General features: G+C 45.0%; 2 protein-coding genes and 1 long non-coding RNA gene across 4 annotated transcripts; 2 read left to right on the plus strand and 1 right to left on the minus strand.

Moving 5' to 3' along the window:
• Positions 1-1,339: 1,339 nt before the first annotated feature.
• On the minus strand, positions 1,340-1,817 carry LOC120321033. The gene is made up of 2 exons (XR_005560590.1): positions 1,657-1,817; positions 1,340-1,600 (listed from the first exon to the last, which is right to left on the minus strand). It is a non-coding gene; the product is annotated as an uncharacterized LOC120321033 (long non-coding RNA).
• A 118-nt stretch (positions 1,818-1,935) lies between these two features.
• LOC6531022 (putative inorganic phosphate cotransporter) lies at positions 1,936-8,613 on the plus strand. Of its 2 annotated transcripts, none has more exons than XM_002091823.4 (4): positions 1,936-2,322; positions 6,761-6,897; positions 6,968-8,053; positions 8,143-8,613. In XM_002091823.4, exons 1-4 carry the CDS (start codon positions 2,235-2,237, stop codon positions 8,305-8,307), a joined length of 1,476 nt encoding a protein of 491 aa, XP_002091859.1. In that variant the 5' UTR covers positions 1,936-2,234; the 3' UTR covers positions 8,308-8,613. The 2 variants fall into 2 exon arrangements, with proteins under 2 accessions (XP_002091859.1, XP_015052792.1); XM_015197306.2 differs by lacking the exon at positions 1,936-2,322 and adding an exon at positions 5,411-5,560.
• Positions 8,614-14,854: 6,241 nt separating this feature from the next.
• Positions 14,855-20,502, plus strand: LOC6531023 (putative inorganic phosphate cotransporter). The gene is made up of 4 exons (XM_002091824.3): positions 14,855-15,309; positions 18,188-18,378; positions 18,682-19,758; positions 19,819-20,502. The coding sequence occupies exons 1-4, from the start codon at positions 15,261-15,263 to the stop codon at positions 19,993-19,995; spliced, it is 1,494 nt and encodes a 497-aa protein (XP_002091860.1). The 5' UTR covers positions 14,855-15,260; the 3' UTR covers positions 19,996-20,502.
• Positions 20,503-20,822: the final 320 nt, after the last annotated feature.

A 20,822-nucleotide genomic window follows, 5' to 3' on the forward strand; every position in this document is an offset into this window, starting at 1 on the left:
TATTATTCAGTTTCTCTTACTTCAATTTCTCTTACTTCATAGAACTTGCGCTGTGTTATAATCTTAAACATATAAATCAAAGCAAAATCTGCATTGATTTAAATTTTAAAATTTAAAGCGCAGTGTTAGCATAAAATATTATACATCAGCGTTCAACTGACACAATCAATGGTTTCCAAAAGAGATTTGTATTATATATGATGCGACTTACTACTATGGCGCTACACATAGCGCCCTTGATAGTGAACTTCCTGTAGAGTGAGTAGGGTATTATACCCACTAATATACCCACTAAAAATGTTAAACGAAACCTAACCAATCGATTCGTGACCCGACCATCAGCAAGAGCCCAAACTACCTTCGCTCTCAGATGCTCGTAACTCGTTTGATGAGATGAGATGAAATGAGAAACCCAAACAGCGGCATCATGACAAGTGTATTAGGAGGAGATCCGCAGTTCCAACCCCCCGCCTGGTACTGAGGCGGTACCAATTTCAGATTGGACACGATATCTGAAATCATCTGAGCGGACTTAAGATCGTTTAGCACACCTATTCTGGAGCACGCGTCCACTTGATTCGATGCCTCCGTTGTTTAGCGACTGAAGATAATCAGTTTGTTTTCATTTCCAGGGGACACGAGACGGGCATGTGTCCAAATATCTGGCAGATACATCGCTCCAACGCTCCAACGCTCCAATGAGCTATCTAAAGCACTTGTTTGCTCTGCTGACGCACCATTAGATCGAACTTTCATTTGCGGGGCCGTAAATTTGGCAATGTGATGTGTGCGAATCCGGACAAAGTCGGCGATACAATGAGATATCTGTGTACGTACGCGGCGTGGTAAAGATACTAAGTTGCAAGAAATGGCAGTTATTGTCTTAAAAAAAAAACACAACAATGTGAATCGCTTTATAGAGAGAGGTAGATGAGATCCGAAACGAATTCCAGTGGAGCAGCCAGGCATGAACTATGCATAACTAAGAATTTCAATCAGCACCTGCACTGTGCGACGACAGCCGAGAACATTTCTAATTGGGCCCCCCCATTTTGCGCGGATAAAAGTGAAAGTGCCCTAATGTCAAGAGCATTGCACTGCACTCTAGTCCAATCTCCAATCTCTGCCAGGAATTTCCGAATACCCCCAGATAGTTTGATAGATCGTTAAGCCTGAAGTTCCGTGGCATCCACGAGTACGGCAAGTGATCGCTTAACCAGTTTTCAAGCTACGCCACTCTGTGCTCTTTTTGTTCGTATTTTTGTTTTCGGCTTTTATTTTGTATTTTTTTTTTTTTGTTCATCGGGGTTTCCCTTGACGCCCAATAACTCAATCTGTGTTTACCAAAAAGTTATCTGTGTTTCATTCACTCGAATAGCTGAAGACCCCCAGTCTGCCGGCTGTAAATTTTCCACTGGCCCATTTCGCTGCTGTGGCGGTGCATGCCATTGGCATCGCCCTCGGGATTGATACCAAAGAATATATCATTATGTCAAGATCATCAAATGAGCCTGCCTTTGATTGGGTGCGAGGTCCGGCCACTCGACGCGCTGTGTTCTACATACACTGGCACACGGAGTCCCTGACAAGTCCGGGTAATCTAAAGATGAGTTCGATAAGATTCGATTTCACGGATATCTCGACCACAACGCCCACCCCACACGCTGTCCACGAAGCGGGCAAGTGGTCTGCTTCTGGTGAATTTCTCTGTCCGCCGGATTTTTCACTTGGAGAGTGCTTTCCATGGAGTGCCTACTGGCTAGCTGGCTGGCTTGCTAACTAGCTGGTTGGCTAGCTGGCTGGCTCAAATCTCCGGTGACGTATTTTGGAGCGTGCGAGCACGGAGCGTGTGTTTGAGTGGCGATCGATCGAGCAGCGTATAAATGGAGTCCGCGCGCCGACTCATTGTTCAGTCGGTCTGAAAGCGCAGCGTCGTCGAGAGCGGTACTTTAGTACACTGACTATAGCACATAGTTAACATCAAATTGTAACGATCCGAGCCCATCGAAATCGGGCAGTAACGAAAGCGATTGCATCGGTTGTGAATATGGTGACATTTGCTTCGACCGCTGGCAAATATTTAATTACCACGCCGCATTAAGAGCGGCCCCCAGGCGTAAAAGTGATAGAACAATCCAACGAATACCAACCACTGCCAACACTCGTTTAGAAAGTAATTCATTTGAGAGAGTAATAACCAATAGTCAAAAGTCAAAAGCCGAAAGCCAGTCATCATGAAGCTCTTGTGTTGCGGTGGCAGCAATGGAACCATGGACATGGAGGCCAAAAACTCCACAAAAGAGGATGAGGCCGTGGGCAAACGTAAGTGGAACTATGTTAGATAATTGTAATTACTGGTAGGTGGTAGGTGGCGATGAAAGTTACTTAAGGTGGCTGTAATTTCAAAGTTGTACACATTAAATAGGTTGATTGAAACCAATTTAACAAGTGCCTTACGACATGGGAGGTGTGCGAAAAGATTCACAACAAACACGTTTTACTTTCTAGAAATTATATGGCTTATACTCTAATTTATTTTACAAGCCATAAAAGCCAGTGACCATTCAACTGAGAACTTTAGTTCGGAAGTGATTTAACGATCGGTTGCATCATGAAAAGTTATATAAAAGTCAGCCCTAAAGAAGGCGACCTTTGAGTATTTTTTCAGTGATAAAAGCCAAAACGATAGGATCAACGTTTTGCCGAAAGTTTTCCAAACCTGAAGTTTGCTGTTCGATTACGATGAACAATTAATTTTGAAGTGCGGCCAGTTTGCTAATTTGACAAAATGTGATTAAATCTTAAGTGGCAGTGACGGTTAATTATTTGTTGCTGTTATTCACTTTATTTCACTTTTTGCGTACTGACTGCATCAAGTATTTTCTTGGTGCCAAAATGTGTTTTGCTTGATGGGTGTTAGTCACTACTATATCGAGTTCGAGTTCGAGTTCGACTTCATTATTATTATGGCCAAAACAGAGGCTGGTCATTAAATCTGAATTAGTTTAGATAGGATGAGAGAGGGGCCTGTCCGCAGAACGAAAAATCTGATAAATCGGACAGACAGGAAGCGGTTTCGTAAATATAAATCATCAAAGTTCGTATGCAAATCGCGACCCAGGGCACGAAAACCACCCAGCAAACCGGATAATTTCACTTTGTTTGGGTGTACGGGACAACGGGGCGTATGTGGAATACGAAAATCGCAGGTAAGCAAACACAACAGATCACAAAGAATGCACCAATACTCGACAGGCTGTCTGAGGCGAATCCAGTTTAGTGCCGGCGACTAATGAGCAACTAGTGCACAAATACTGCTACTAAACAACAGCAAACATCAGCTACGGATTCAGACTCCGATTCAGATTCACATTCAGATTCAGATTGAGATTGAGATTGAGAGATACGATTCTTTGAACAATTAGAGTCGGCCGCGTATATGGCGAAAACATAAATCTCGCATATTTCCTATTATGTTCCTGCTTTGACTTAACCAAACGAAACAACAACAACCACACGGCAGTCGAGGGGGAAGTGTATATGGCTAGTTGGATATCTTGATGAAAGGCGGGGAGCCAAGCCTTTAGGGATAAGGCATGTGGCTAATTAAATATGCACATTTATCGCTAATAAATCGAATATCTTTATTTAGAGCTGCGTGCAATTATCGGGCGCCAAGTGGCCTGCATGCAAATTCATTAGCACTTGACAAAATGAAAATGAAAATGACAAAATGCGGGGAACTCTTCCGTCAGAGCATAAATTACACATGTACGCTCAAAATGAGCAGCCAAGTTTGGATTACTTGTAATTGTATATTTAAATAATTTCACTAAATATTCAAATTGGCAAGGCAGGCGCCATGGCGCCCGCTAAATAACGCAAAAACCTCACATCGAGACGAGGCTGACACCGCAAGTCGGGTCACAAATCACGGGTAGAACGGAAGGCTATGCTGCTGATAGGCCACAAAATGCACAGCGAGAAATTGTGTGCACTAAAACAACCCATTTTAAGCAGATGCATCTATATTTATTTACTTATGAAGGGAGTTAATGTTCAGCATTGCTTTTTCTGCTGTTGTTTTACAACCAATTACCACTTTTTCCAGTTCTGTGTACTATTAGAATTCAGTCACTTGACACACATATACAAATCCAATATACACGCATTCAAAAACCATATTTTCCAATACAAATTAGTTGTGTCCAATGTAAGCCCCTGCGTTGTGGGTGGTTCTATCGGTTTGGAGAAACCCGCTCCGCCAGTTTGTACCAGATATAAACTCGGCCAAAAAGCAGACTTATCAGCCGTCCATCCATCCATTCATCCAACCATCCAACTGTCCATCCGGCCGGCGGCACAAGGTGGCCAAGTGAGTGGGCCTTGTCTGGGGCAAGTTGTGACATCTTGCCACTTGACGGCCATTATCCCCCGAACACCAACGACACCGGGCTATCATCGAATGGAAACCCTATCTGGAATGTCATCGAGTGGCGCTCACTATCTGGTCAATGTGGAAGTGAAGTGCCTGGACATTTGAAAGTCGTTGGTCTTAACGTCTTCGGAGCGGAGTTTCCACCTGTCACATTCGTCGTCTCCTTATCAGCCCCATATGATAGTGACACTGAGAGCCCAAAGCTGTGTGATGATTACCCCAGAAGCGTGTCCAGTGGCCAAACTGAAATCGATTCATTGAGTGACGGACTGAACATCAATGTGGGAAATGGAACGCAATTAAAATGCATAATTCCGTTTGCTTGATAATTACAGCTCTAATTGCGTGACTTGTGGTTAGCGAGAGCTTTAAAGTTTAGTTCTAGTTCGTTGTAGGCACTCTCCACCGTAGTAAACAATAACATTGCAGCTTTAGCAAGTTGGCTTTTGGCGCTTGAGCTTTGGCACTGAATGCAAAGCTTTGCTATATGGAATACGATCCAATTGCCAACCGACAACCAACTTTCAAGTTCAAAGCTATCGGTTAACAATTTGAAAACCGTATGTAGGCAATAAATCGCAGATAATTTAGGATCTATGATAGGATCGTAGCATGCGCTCGCCTTGTGATCAGCATAATGCCTCAATGCCTCAACTAGTTACATCAAAAGCTGGAGATAAGCACACCCCCAGGGGTCGAAAATGGGTTGGTGTTTTTGGGGTGGTTAGGTGGTGGGGTGCAACTGGCAGGAACAAGCAACTGCCACGCGCTTTTACACTGTCAACAAATCAGAGCGACAGCTAACGTCACAGTTCCAGATACAGATACTGATACAGATACAGCTGTAGCCCCGAGCTATAGCTATGCCATATACAGATAGGCTTACCCATATAGCCACAAGATTACCAGGCGATGCTGGTTAGATGATCTGACTATTTGCGTAAAGCACCTGCTGATGCTCCGCCAAGAAGCCATCAGTTAGTGAACAGGCTCCAAGCCGAACGGTAGTGCCTTTGCCTCAAATCCCACACACTATATTCATTCAGAGTTAACTAGTTAATTGGCTTAGTGCACATCCAAGTATGGTTACCACTGTGAAGAATCGTCGCTTTGAGGATGAAGGTGGGTCCTGGTTCAGGGTGTTATCCAAAGAGCTTAAAGGAAAGAAAGCTTTGTTAAGAAAATAGCTTGGCTTAAATATAGATAGTCGTATAGTTAGGTGTGCAAATTAAAGAGTGAAGTGTAATCTTTGAATTAATATAATAATAGATTGTGCATTTATAAAAATAAATGTGCATAGCTTGCATTGCTTGATGAATTTCTAAATATATGTATCATTAGATGTAATATATTTTTACGACTAATTACAAATTTATTCAATCGACCACAAAAGTATCCCAACATTACCACAGCTTCTTTCCACCAGCTCGAAAAAGATAGATTTACTATGAATAGCTCTCTTTCAACTGGCGAGAAATTGCGTAGGAGCTCTTATCAGCGTTGATAAGAGAATATCCATAAAAGACGAGCCCCCGAATTCAGTTAGAACTCATAGAAGTGCAAATGGGGATTAATTCGGGATTTTTAAATAGCCCGCTGTAAAGCGGTTGTAACTGGCTCTTCTAATGGCCCACTCACAGCTTGTTAATCTCTGTCAGCCAACGCGAGATTAAACAAACATCGAACATTAGCCCCACTACATGCAGATATAGTTTCATATCTAAGTACTGTGGGGTGAAAGGGGTGGAAAGTGGGAGGTGGCTGGGTGGTTGGGTGGTTCAGGGGCGCAGACATAGCCTCTGAAGTGTGGCCGACAATTTGGCGCCATATCTATGAATGGAATTTTTTTCGTAATCCAGAAACCAGAAACCAGAAACCAGAAACAGAAGCCGCCCCCCGAATGCAAATAGAAAGGCAAATAATTGTGTCTACAGCGCTTGTCTGGCTGATAAGGGATGATAAATTTATGCTTAAATTACGCCTCAAATGGAAGAACAATTACTAGAGCAAACAAACTGTCGGTCATAAATCCATTCACCTGGGGGTAGGATCTCGGAACGTAGAAGGAAAGTTCGTGTCCCGTGTCCGTGTCTTGGCCACAGGTGACCTACAGGTGACCTACAGACACATCCCCGCAGTCATAACATATACTTAGGTACATATAGGTGTGCATGTGTCTATGATAATGCCGCTGATAATGCGACTGATTAGCTGTGCTAATCGATGGGGGTGATTGCCCATTGACTGGGCTGAAGATCAATATGGGTGTCAGATTACCCAACCTAACCTAATCGATACGATTGCTTTCTGATTGCTTTTTAGACTCCGGCTTGGGCATCCGCCACTTCCAGATCTTCCTGCTCTTCTTCGCCCTCACGGTGGCCTATGCCCTCCGAGTAAACCTCTCCGTGGCTGTGGTGGCCATGACCGATGCCGCGTCCGTGAATCCCGATTTTCCCGTAAGTATATACGTAAATCTCTATTGAGGCTAAGCAAATACTAATTACTTTTCGATCATCTTTCCTGCAGGAGTACGATTGGTCGGAGCAGACAAAATCCCTGCTGCTGAGTAGTTTCTTCTGGGGCTATGTGATCACCCAGGTGCCGGCGGGTCAATTGGCCAGGAAATATGGCGGCAAGGTGATGCTCCTGTCGGGACTGGCCGTCTGCTCAGTCCTGAACATCCTGACGCCCATTTGCGCAAGGATCGGAGGCTGGCAGCTGGTCTGCGCTTTGCGTGTGGTGGAGGGTCTGTGCCAAGGAGTGGTCTTTCCCTCCACCCACACGATCCTCTCCCAATGGGCACCGCCCAAGGAGAGGGCGACGTTGGGCACCTGTGCCTACTCGGGTAACCAGTTCGGAACGATCATCATGCTGGCCACCAGTGGAGTAATTGCAGCATCGCCCATCGGCTGGCCCAGCATCTTCTATATCTCTGGAGGAATTGGATGCGTGTGGGCGGTGGTGTACTTTTTCTTTGGCGCAGGATCGCCACAAGAGTGCAAGAGCATCTCGGCTGAGGAGAAGAAGCTGATCGAGATGTCGCAGGCCGACGAGGTGTCCAATGACCAGGAGCTGCCAAAGGAGCTGTTGCCCACGCCCTGGCTGAGCTTCTTTACCTCACCCGCCTTCCTCGTACTGATCGTCGCCCACTCGGTGCACAACTGGGGTTTCTGGACCCTTCTCACCGAGATCCCCAGCTACATGAAGAACATCCTTGGCAAGGACATCAAGTCGAATGCTCTCCTCTCCGCGCTGCCCTACGTCTGCATGTTCGCCATGTCCTTTGTATTCTCATCGATATCCGCCCAGTTGAACAACCGAAACTGCATTTCAAGAGTTACGAGCAGGAAGCTCTTCAACTCCATTGGTCTGTGGATTCCCATGGTCACCTTGATTGGCTTGGCCTACGTGAACCCAGATCAGTCCGAGGTGGCTGTGGTCCTTCTCTGCTTCACCGTGGGCATGAACGGAGCCACCTACCTGGGCTACAACATGAACCACATCGATCTGTCGCCCAACTTCGCTGGCATCCTCATGGGCATCACCAACGGTGTGGCCAACATCATGAGCATCATTGCCCCGCTGATCGTCGGATTCATTGTCACAAATGAGGTGAGTCTACCATCGATGTGTAATCAATGTCAGGATATTTATGTTATCGAATTCCTTGACTAACCCCAAACTCTCGATCTTTTTTCCAGCACGATCCCGAGCAGTGGCGCATTGTGTTCTTCATTGCGGCCGCCTTCTACCTGGTGGGCAATACTCTGTTCGTGATCTTCGGCAAGGCGAATGTTCAGCCCTGGAACGATCCTCCGGCGAAGCCTCGTCGCAACTCCACGCCCCAGGTGGAGTCGCAGCACTAGATGAACGGATGACGGGGACTTAGTTAAATGGGTATCGAAACTACTAGTCAGTTGGTTCCGCTCTCCTATAAAATCCAAAACTATCCACCCTAATTGCAGCCGGGTGCAATGCATTCTCGCATTGGCCGTGTATATTTGTAAAGTGTATTTGTTAACTGTGACTATTTCGTATTTGCATTCCACTCGTCTTAAGTTTAGTTTGTTAATGCTATGTGATAGGATTACCCATGCAAAAAAAGAAAAAAACAAAAATTAAAGAAGAAAAAAAAACAATAAAAAGAGCATGAGCAACATGTGAAAAGAAAACCGCAGAGATGTTTGATTCCCACATGTGGTGGGGCTTTAATGTGGGTGGGAAGTGTTCGGTTCTGAAGGTCAGATAAATATAATATATGTGGTTGGTTTATTTTGTGTTCAGTGCTCAAATTAAGAATCATAATCTTAGAAGTTCAAGCAGCGAACTAGTTATACATTTACTGATCCTTTTTGAACTATGATATTCTAGATCATTTCTAAATATCCACTCAAAAATCTTAGTTCGTAATTGTAAGATCTATTTGTGCGAATTTAATAGTTTCCTTTACTAAAATAAAGCTGTAACACTTGGGTGTCATTTAAAATACTTACAGCCGCCGCTAAATATAAGATTTAAGAACTTAAAGAGTATAAGTATTTCTTAATCTAGTACATTTCTAATTTAATTTTAATATTTTAAAAATAGTTTTCTCTAGTATAGCTAGTAATTGCTTGAAGATTTTATGAATGAAAGAGCAATCAATGAAACTTTGTATTTGGCGTACCAATCGCCCCAAAAAGTATGCTTTAAAAATAGAGTTTGCCGTATAGAAGTCTTGTAGAGTGTAAGCTACATACACATGTAGATTACATGTAGAATTAGCTTATGTAAGTATAAGTTGCTAGGTGATCAACCACAACCAATGTCTACATCTTTTGGAACGTAAACCTGACGTATTGGATATGGGATTCCATGTTCTTTCAATCCAAGAAACACGTGCTGAGTACAACGTGAACATTCCAACGTTTTGCTGACGCAGCAAAGATGGCAGACTAGAAATCGCAGATTTGAGTTAAATACTTTACTCTAGGCTCCGCCGGCAGATAAAGTTGAATCACAAAACTAAGTCAAGCTGGCAAATCAATTTTGCAATCATTTAATCCCCATTTCGAGCGTATCTCGCATATTTGAGTGCCGTGCACATTTTATAGCTTTGAACTCGGCGGGCGACTGGAAAGTGGGGAGCAAGGCGACTTGGGTTGGGTTGGGGGGATTGGGGGAACATTTCAGTGGCGGAGCGAACTTGTTGATAAGCGGAATTTGAATAAATGCTTTTTTTTCCTTTTTCAAGCACGCGATATGAACAAAGGCAGTGTTACGTATATGAGGCGACTTATGTATATATTTACTTAAAAGTATATATTCACACATGTATTTTTAGTTGTGTGACGGCAGTGAGCGAGTATTTGAGTCAACCTAATTTAAATTTGATTCCCAGTAAAACTATCATTTCGAATCGGATCTCGTGCTGGGTAAGTTCCGAGTTCTGGGGGCTTCAGCAATTCTCATTTTCCAACCACATGTGCAGGAATCTTGAGTTCTTAAGCTATCACACGATAAGGGAATCCATTAAATGCCCATTTAAAGAGGGTTATTTTTATGAAATCTGAGGAGATCTTATCAGGTCGCAATAAAACCGTACAATTCTACCATGCCGATTGTCCTATCGACCAAGTAATGTACACTGTAAAAAATATAATACTACCATATATAAGAAAAGCTTAACAATTAGGAGCTACATAAACTGAAAAGATAGGAAATCTCTCACATGTGACTGAAATCATTTGTAAAGATGGCATTATTAAAAGATCTCAAGGAAGTGAGATTTTCAGTTTCCCCGGTGCAGGGGCTCGATTGGGTTTCTGGCCTCGGTTTTTGGCCATCATCATAAACTGGTTGGTTGGATTGCGGGAGGTGGAGGGGATCCATTCGTTCGAGGCCCAAAATAAAGTGTGCAAATCTCGACCAGAATGAGCAATGCGTGATAGTCTGCCGACACACTATGAATCGGCAGTTTCTCGCGTGTCTCTCTCAGCGGCGCTCCCCAGTGGTGAAATCATGGATAGCACACCCATCGGTCTTCAACTTCCCCCGATCTTGCCAACCCCTTCCCCCCCACGAACATGCTGGCCCCATCGCAAAAGTGCACAACTCATTTCGCGACTCGTTTTCTACATAAAAATATACAAGGAGAGCGAGAGAGGGAGCGGCAGCGGGAGAGAGAGACAGCACATGGTTATCACGTGAACGAGGCTCCAAGCGTTGGAATCGGGTGCCTTCGTCGTGTGCGGGAAACGTGATCAAAGATCGGCCGAGAGAGTCGCCCTCTCTTTGGTGCTTTCGTACCTATGGCTGTGTGTGTGCGTGTGCATGTGTTGGTGCGAATCGGATTGGGGCCTGCAAAATGGCAAAAACAATTAGCACAGTGCGGCGCCCCATTCTCTCTCTCGCGATCACATTCTTTGTCCCCCTCTCTTTCACCCACTCTCTCTCTCCCTCCCCCTCTCTCTCTCTCTGTCTTTAAGGTTATCGCTTAATCATTTTTGCACTGTTAACGCAAATAAGCGTTGTTTGTTGTTGTTCTTGTTGTTTTTTTGCAACAAATTATATTCGTATATTCGTATTTATATTCAAGCGAGTATTCAGCTGCCAGTGCGGCGATAATGAATTGTTAATTTCCATTTCACAGCCAAGTCGATGGCGCTTTTAACTAATTTTCGATCCTATTCACATTTGCCCAGTCATCTTGGGCACTTTTCGCGTGATCTTTGGATCTGGGCTTTAGCCATCTAGCCAAATGTGACTAGATAGTGACTATGTAGTTTTAGTAGTTTTAGTAGTCCGTGATGTCACGCCGCTGGTAATAAATCAGCGCTACTGTTAGGGTCGCCTGCAAATGATAACACTTGTGCGCTTGCACAATAGAATGTGATATACGCCTTTCTTTATGACTCCACGAAATCTTCCGTGCGATAAGATTCTGGAATCTAGAATCTGGAAACCAGATTCTGCAGTCGCACTGCGGCCACGAGAGATTTGTCGAGTGACTCAAGGCAATTGGTTCTTGTTTTTTTTTGGTCCACCTCCGGCGGAAATAACCGCTCCTAAATGATCTATTTATATGTCCAAGCGACCGCAATTAAGTTGAATAAAAATTTTGATGAAATTTTTTCCGCAAATACGCGTCTTTGAGTGTTTGCCAATTGGCTGACCCACAGACATTTTTCCGCGGCCTCCGATGACAGGGTGCTAATAGAGAGCCACGCCCCCGATGGTGCCCCACCCACCTGGCGGATCAATACCCATTTATATGTACATATCGACGATAAAAGTTTCCAGTGGAGAACCCACGCTAATTGAAATTGGCGGGTGGCAGTGGACAATGGACAATTGCCGCTGATTGGACACAATTCAATTACCTCGCCGACAGTCGGTAACTCAAATATGCTATAGGAATTCACACAATCGCCCATCGATTTGATGCCTCGCTGTAATGAGCCATTTGCCCAAACATTTAGATGCCACCCAAAAATATAAATTCCAATATTGTGATCAATTTATTTCGACTTGTTTGCATGCAAAACCCACGCAGCCTGGCCAAAAACAAACGACGATCAGATACTCTTTTCAATTTATTCGAATTTATGGCCCGCCCAACGGCCAACTGATATTGATCAATCTTAATTACCGCTATCTTTAGGAGCGGAAAAGTTTCTGTTTCAGCTATTTAAAGATGTTGGGTAACCGTGATTGCTTTTACGAGAGCTTCAATTGCTACAGAATGTGAGGTGTGTCAATACACTTTCATTCATTTCGTTATGTAACTTACGTGATCCTTTTTTTTTATAAAATTGGCATATTTAGTTACAGGGAAGTAGAGCTAAACTAATGCTTTAATCATACGCCGCTTTTAACAAAATACTTTCAGCTCTCAGGGTCAAGTGCACCCTATTATGAAATATACCCGCCGCAAAGGGTGCCAACAAAGGTAATTTCCATAGAACAACATTTGCGAAGAGCATTAAAATGCTGTCGGCGCCATCGCCTCAAACAATGTCCAAGTGTCCCGGGGACATCGTGATTAGCACTGGAAAAAAACTCCAGGAGCCAGAAGTCAGAAGGTAGAAGCATCCATACTGATGGATACGCAACACCATCCGCTCGCAATTAGCCCGTTTAGAGAGTTTTTGTTTGGTTACACCTGGCGTATACGTAATGCGGCGTAAATAATTTTCCAACTAAGCGATATATGTAAATTTAAATAAGAAGATGTAAGAAAAGAAGGCTGCATATTAATTAGTCCAGAACAGGGCTCACATGCGGGGGTGCCATATGCCATATGGTATAGTGCTTTCAAAGTGCCTGCATCTGACCCCCCAGCCCCCCATTTCCCCTCGCCGATGATTAGTTGACGTCAAGCGGACTGACTGACTGTTTACCATTCGTGAGGCGATAAGCTGTACTCTGCTGTAACACTCGCATCCATCAGTGCCGCCGCCTTTTCGAGTGGGCGTGTCACTTGATTAGATTGCCATCAGCGGATGGATCCGCATATTCACTAAATTTAGCCAGCCATAAATCCGTATTTCGCCCAAATCACTTACTAAAAACGTCCCATTAGAGGCGATGGCCAATTAATTCTTTGGCCGCAGATCCGGTCCTGATAGCCAGGTTATGGATTGGGCTACGGGGGCTTGGCTAATCGAAATGGCCAACGAAATCGGAAACCGATAACGTGCAAATGTCTCGAGATTCGCAATCCGGGCACTGGACAAATGAACGTGCCTTGAAACGTGTGTGCCATGTGCCAAATTGATTTGCCATCAGCGGAATGCACGGAAAACAAATAAATATATCATATGAGCAAAGGTCTGGCACTGTTATTGTTTTCGCTGTTTGTTTGTTCAAGAAACTCAATCATTAAGGCAACAGTTTGGCTGCGGAAAATGAAGCCCTCTACGAATAGCAGCATTTGTCTCTTTATAATCAGCTGTTATAACTTAATTAATATATATACATATATTTTATTTGAAGTAATTAAATAATGCTATGCAGGATAAAATTTAAATTTTAAAATAAATGAATACTCTTTATTTCAGATATCCTGTGAGCTCAAGCACTACCTATTCAAAGGAAAGACGTTTTCATTTCTTTAGATTTAGTTCGATTCATTTCGTTAATCTTTCATTTGCTCCCTAAAATTCCCAAAAATATATACTTTTAAGCAGGAAAATGTGTACAAATGCTTTTTTCTTTGTGTGTAAGAACGGGATTGGGAGTGGGGGCCTTATCAGCCAGCGGCTGTCGTCATTGGCCCCTGACTCCTGCACCTGCCCCTCCGCCAGGCCCCCATCCCTGCGGCGATTGTCAGAATCAGAATGAATTTGCAGAGCGTTTCCTGGGGGAAATGTGGGCAGAAGTGGACAGAAGTGGGTAGAAGTGGGCTGTGGAATGGGGATCGCCGGTGGTCGGCTCGCATTTACTTAGTCGAAAATCAAAGTCTGAAGTGTCGGGCGCTGATAAGCATAAATAATTTGTTTAAAACATTTCATTTTCAGCAATTATATTTTGATAAGACGTGTGCGCGGGCAAGAGCAATGAGAACAATAAACTAGAGTGCCATAAAAACAAGAGAAGTAATTAAACTGGGCGAAGTCGCGGGGAATTTCGTGTCGACTTGAAATCAAAATGGCATCAATCAAAGGGTCTGTGTGCATATGACGAGGGTGTTCATCGATCAGCCAGCGCATTGTTATGGATCGTCTCGAGGCTGGGTTATGTCATTAACCACAGAGAGAGTGCTCAAAAGATGAAATGGCATGCCACTAGGATGACTGAGGCTACTTGGTTCTTATCAGGGGAATGCGATGACCTCGCCTGAGGTTTTCGTGGCACATTATCTTCGGCTGGCTCATGTCATGTTGTTTACCTAGGATTCCGCAGGATGCAGTCGTCCATTCATGCCACTGGACAGACGGAATTTGTATCTGGAAGATACCAGATCTGGCGACCAAAGGCCGCACTCTCTCTTTCAGCAGAAAGAGAACGGGTGTGCGTTTGCGTGCAGAGAGAAGCTGAGCAAACGATCTGTGTGACTAATGTTACAGCGCGCTGCAGGCATAATACCCAGAAATCCGAGGACTGAGGTCCGCGGAGCGCGGAGCGGAGCGGGTGACGGTAACCACTTGGCCCGTACTGATAACCATGTGCTGGTCTTGGTGTTGTTTACTTACTCCCGTTCGTTCGCCGGTTCACCCAGAGAGAAATCCACATCGAAACATATACACACACACATACATGCGAACGCGGAGTATCTGTGAGTGCCAGCGTGTTCGGTTTGACTGATAGCGGAATTGGAACTCACGCGATACAGATACACCATACACCACACGCTCTCTCCGGCGATTTGCGAGTGTGTTGGTGAGAGCGGCTGGTCCGAGTTCGATCATATTTATAAAAGAATCGACCACCGCCAGCTACTCAAGCAGTCGCAGTCGTTCGCCAGAACGTTCAAAACCCGCTCGTCGTCGCTGAACCAAATAGCAAATAGTATAGCCAGAGTTTTGAAAAGTCCTACGGTTAGAATCGCTGGATCCGTAATCGTTTCGCTGTTCGCTGTTCGCATTTCGCATTTCGCTTTTTGCTTTTCAAACTAATAGGGAAAACACGCGCAAAGAAAATCGTGCGCGCACACACATGTGCGGCAACTTCATGACGGAACCGGAAAACGCTGCGTGAGAAACCGAAAAATTCCAGTGACCCAAACCAAACTAAACCAAACGCGAACGTTAACGTTTCGAAAGCAGAACCAAAAAAAAACCAAATAAGATCTAACAGATTATATATCATATATATAAACTCAACCCGCGCCGCACACATGACAACTGCATTGACCATGGTGAAAACGGGTGGTAAATACGCCAACGGTGAGTACTACACACACGCCCCCACCGAAGATCTACTAAGCACACCTCCAATCCACGATCTCCGATCTCTCCAAGCCTCCAAGCCACATGCATCATATAACAACTGTTCCAAGCACGTGTCTTATGTAAGCGTCGCGATCGTTCGACTTGATCCGAGCTCGTGTTGCCGGAAATCGCTTAATTGGTTCTCTAACAGCACTCCCATATTCCATCTCGATCTGTATCTCTATCTGAACCGGCAGCTCGCTCCATTTCTAGAATCACTAGAATCAGTTTTTTTCTCCCGTTTTTTGTTTGAATCCAGCCTGTGGAACTGCTGAACTGAAAGCGTTGCTTCAGCAATTCAGATATATCAGTAATATCAGAAATAATTGTGCAGTCTATACAGACATATAGACGACCTCCACTGCACAGAAATGCATCCTCCGAGATACAATTAAATTTTTTCCTCAATTTATTTACGTGCGTTGTTGTTCCTTTTGATGCTTAGTTACGCTGACAAACAAAATAAAATCACATTTTAGCACTTTCGGGTGATAAAAATAAACAAAAACGAAGAAAAACGAGAATAGAGCGCTGATGATCTGCTACCGTATATCTGCTGCGCCAATGAAATTAAGAATTTTAAATAGATCCCCCACCTCCCCCTCCCACCACACATGTGCCGGGCATGCGGGGGAGGGTGACATCGGGATGGGCAACTGGCAGTTTGCTTGGTCGGTCAGCTGATAAGCCGCAGTAAAGCCAAAGACAAATTCGCGGCTGTTAACTAGTCCGTCGCCATCTGTACACTTACACGTTCCAAATGCATGTGCCTGTCTCTGCTACTTGGCCATTGGCAGGGTCTAACGGTAAACATAATGGTTGGGTGGGTGGATGGGTGGTTTGGGTGGTGCTACAGCGGGAAAAGCGACGCTGTAAGCGGTGATTATCTTATCACCCACCGCTCGGATGCCTTCTGCCGCCCGCCGCGCCTGGAAAACTCGACGGCGTTCCAGTTTTATCGGGGCCCCGTGCTATCGGTTATCAATACGGCACACTTGACTCACTTAGTGCTGTGTGTCCTTCGATTGTCCCGACCCCAGGCGGTGACTGTACCCACTGGGGAGCGCAGCCGACCGGCAATCAATCAAAATATACGCGAATATACTATAAATGGCAGCCAATAAACACTCCAAGCTGGTGCTGGTGCTCTTGCCTTTATGGCGGCTCATAAATGCTGATTGATTTGGCTCGGCATATGTACATACATACGTATGTATATTCCGCAGAAAATTAGTTTGCAATCGTTATTGTGATCGTTGTCTGATTCTTTTCTGGGCCTCTTCGTCGCGAGACAAAAAAAAAAGCTCTATATATCTTGGCCATAAATTTGACGGGGCATTACGCCTAAGGGGAAGACATTGCGCAAATAAATTTAAAAACGTGTCAGATAAAGCGTTCTCACACGACCACGAGTCATCGCATACGGCACGATAAAATCGCGGCGAAAGAGACGGCACACTTGCGGGGGAGAGAGATGGTGGACGAGCGTCAGAGAGAGATAGAGGGAGCGCCACTCAACAAGAGGAAATGGAAGTGGCAGTGGAAGTGGAAGAGAGAGCTCAAAGTTCGGACGTCAGTTTGGTTTTCGGACAGCAATTCAAATGTGAAATTACTGGAAACACAGTAAAACTCGTATAGCTGGAATCACTATTTAAGGTCTTATTCATGGAGAAATATTTATGGAAGTTAAGTTGCTCAAGTTATGCTATCAACAAGTCTTAGTAAGGCACTTGGGTTTTTTTTATCAAAGTTTTTATCAAAACTTAAGTTTTTGAAATTTGTTTAAATTAAAAAATTGTGAGTATTATAGTTTATCAATTCCCCTGGTAGTTTATAAACATGACTGAAATATCAGATTTTGGATGTTCGAACTGCAGAGACTTACAGACTTTCGACTGTAGCTGTAATTAATGGTTAGCAATCAAACTCGAGCTCCGGGGTTCAATAGACCCCAGAGCCGTGTAAGGCCGCGTTGCAAGGTTGCCAGTGGTGAGGCGGTGTTGCAATGTGCACCACCCTGCCACCGACCACCGACCACCGCCCACCGGCTGCCAGCCCACTCCTATTTATAAAGACTAAGCCATTTATGGCCAGAGTCGGACCAAAGTCGGGTTTAAAAATAGCCAAATGCACGAAAACAAATCCGCGTAAGGCAGCGACCAAAACCCAAAGAGTTACATATGTATGTGTGTACAATGTATGATGGCATGCCGCGGGCGGAGGGATCGGATCGTCACGTGAGGATCGCCCGACCAATCCGCCATCCGCCGGTTGCCCCGAGAACAGGTAGTGTAGTGTGTGTGTGTAGACCACATGTAGTACCTCATACTCTATACTCTATACTTTAGAGGTGGTATAGTACAGCACCGTCTCGTTGCATTTTACACAACAATAGCAAAAGAGGACGTCTCTCAAAGTCCAATGCTCGATTCTCAGTGTGTTTGTAGCCAAGTTTTTGGTCGAGTGGGTGTCTCTGTATATGTGCGGCTGCCACCCATCTCTTTCTGGCCCGCTGGCAAGTGCGTGCGTGAACAAGATTTTGACATAGTCAAAGTGTTTTATAAATAAACGCGCCCCACATACTTACATGGCTACCAGTTTGGGGCTTACGAAGCGGCCAACACCGCAGAGAAAGAGAGCTTGCGATTGAGAGAAGCGGAGAAACAGAGAGCTCCGCGCGTTAATGTTGATAAGGGGCCGCGAGAGACCGAGACGGCGCAAAAGCGCCACATGTGAAGCATGTTCCCCCTCCTTCCAATCACCCGTTACCAATACTCCCCACTTCGTAGACCTCATGGCATAACCAACTCAACCGATCTCTCTACCATTGCAGAGAAATTCATTGGGGTGAGGCATGTGCAGTGCATCCTGTGCTTCTTCTGCCTCGCGATGAGCTACGCCTGGCGGGTGAACCTCAGTGTGGCCCTGGTGGCCATGACGGACAACAGCACCGCCCTGGCTCAGAACACCACCGATCCCAATGCGCCGTCCAGCGAGCCCGGCTTTGACTTCTTTAATTCGGAGGTAAGTGGGGGAACTCCTGAACAACTGATTTAATGATCTCAAATGCTCCAAACGATCTGAAACTTTGTATTCACGTGTATTTCGTAAATTCCGAGTTGATACTCATTATACTTGTATTATCATTATCATAAGTATTACACAAAACCATTTCCGAATGCCACATATTGTACATATTATGTGGTTTCCGAGGTTTGCCGTTTGAGCTTTGAGTTGACACTGAACCATAAGTTTCCTATGTTTTGGAGGATCTTAGAGGTAATTGCCTTGCCCGAACCCTATCTCAAGTATGCTTATCCTTTACAGCGCTACTACAACTTTACCCAGAAGGAGAAAGGCAGCCTGCAGGCCAGCTTCTTCTTTGGCTACATCGTAACCCAGGTGCCCGGTGGCTATATCGCCCAGCGCTATGGAGCCAAGACCATGCTGATGTACGGATTGGGTATAGCCGCCATGATCACGATGCTCTCGCCGATGTCCCTGCAATTCGGATGGGTGGCCCTTGCTGTGATGCGATTCGTGATGGGCCTGGCCCAGGGTGCAGTGCATCCGGCCACGCATGCGCTGTTGGCCAAGTGGTCGCCGGCGGAGGAGCGAGGAATGCTGGGAACACTCTGCTACTCGGGCGCCCAGTTTGGAACGGTGGTGATGCTGGCCACTAGTGGCTTCATCGCCGACTCCGTCTTGGGATGGCCGAGTATCTTCTATTTGGGCGGAGCATGCGGCTTCATTTGGATGGTTTTCTGGTACCTGTTCTCGGCCAGCACTCCGGAGGAACACCGTCTGATTTCGGCCGGCGAACTGAAGTACATTACGGATTCGCGTAGCGATGGCAAGATGCAATCAGCCGAGAAACTGGCGCCCACGCCCTGGAAGGCCATCTTTAGTTCCCTGCCCTTCCTGTCCCTCCTGGTGGTGCACTGCACCCACATGTTCGGCTACTGGCTCCTGCTCATGCAGATCCCCACGTACATGAAGAAGATCTACCACGTGGACATCAAGCAGGGTGCGCTGCTCTCCTCCCTTCCCTACATGGTCATGCTGCTCCTGAGCTTCTTCTTCGTCTGGCTATCCAAGGTGCTCCAGAAGAAGGAGGGCATGTCGCTGTCCTTCAACCGCAAGATCTTTAACAGCATTGGCCATTGGATCCCGATGCTCTCGCTGATCGCTTTGGGTTATGTGCCGGCTGATAATGCTGCACTGGCGGTAACGCTGCTCACCTTGACGGTGGGCATCAGTGGAGCCACCTATCTGGGCTTCCAGGTGAACCACATCGATCTGTCCCCGAATTACGCCGGAACGCTGATGGGCATTACGAATTGTGCAGCGAACGTGATGAGTGGAATCGCACCAGTGATCGTGGGACAGATTGTCGTCGATGAGGTGAGTTAGATGGCCATGATATGAAAGTGAAACCCAATTAACTTGCTTTTTTATCCTTAGACAAGCGTAACTGAGTGGCGATTGGTGTTCCTGTTGGCTGCCGCCTTCTACTTCTTGGGCAATCTTCTCTTCGTCATATTTGGACGCACGGAGGTGCAATGGTGGGACTCTCCACGCGACAATAAGGAGGATGCGGAGCAGGGCACGCCACTGGCGCCCAATGGCCAGGTCAAATAGAGCCTGCGAAGGCATGTCCATACCGCATCCAGAATCATCCGGGCTGTTGTTTCTTAGATTCGTAGGCGTAGTTAGTTAGTTAGACACCAGACAAGCTGAAAGTTAACTTTAGTGACGATCGCGTGCTTCCATTAGCGATATTATACGGTAATTGCTTAGTCCTAAGGCAGCGTAAATTATTATTGTTTGCAGTATTTCCATAATGTACATAATCCCAAAAAACAAAAAAAAAAACAAAATAAGAAGAAAGATAAACAAACTATCAAACAAACCAATTAAACGTGCAACTTAAGAAAACGTTCAGTGTAAATAGGGACAAAGCCCGCGACGAGCTGCAGCATCAACTCTAGTAATTGTTATGTTTTAGTGTTAAGTTAGGCATTAACGAAAACCAAACTTGTGATGAAAAAGTAAACTAAAAAAGGCAAAAAAGAATGATGAAGACAACACTAGCCATGAATAAAACAGCTCAATTCGCAGCTGTGAAACAGTCAAAATGTAACGAAATCATTTGTGTTTTATTTGAACTGGGTTTTGAATTTGATAGACAGCCACCTGTTTGCTATCGATTGAAGCGCACTATCAACTCTAATGAACTATCGAATAGTGGCGTTGAATTATAAGATGTTTTCACTAGTCGCGGATTTTCCGCTAAGCTAAAGTTTTGGTGAAAAGCAAGAATTTGTATTTAGATCTAATTTCTTTGTTGTTATTTTTATGAAAAAGAAACAAAGCATTGAGATTTACAAATTATATAGTAATATGAATTAATAATATTGTTTGACGTCCACCCTGAACTTTCGTTGCACTTGTTGGAGCGATAGTGT

The sequence above is a fragment of the Drosophila yakuba genome, chromosome 2R (genome assembly GCF_016746365.2).
Source record: "Drosophila yakuba strain Tai18E2 chromosome 2R, Prin_Dyak_Tai18E2_2.1, whole genome shotgun sequence".
Taxonomy (NCBI): domain Eukaryota; kingdom Metazoa; phylum Arthropoda; class Insecta; order Diptera; family Drosophilidae; genus Drosophila; species Drosophila yakuba.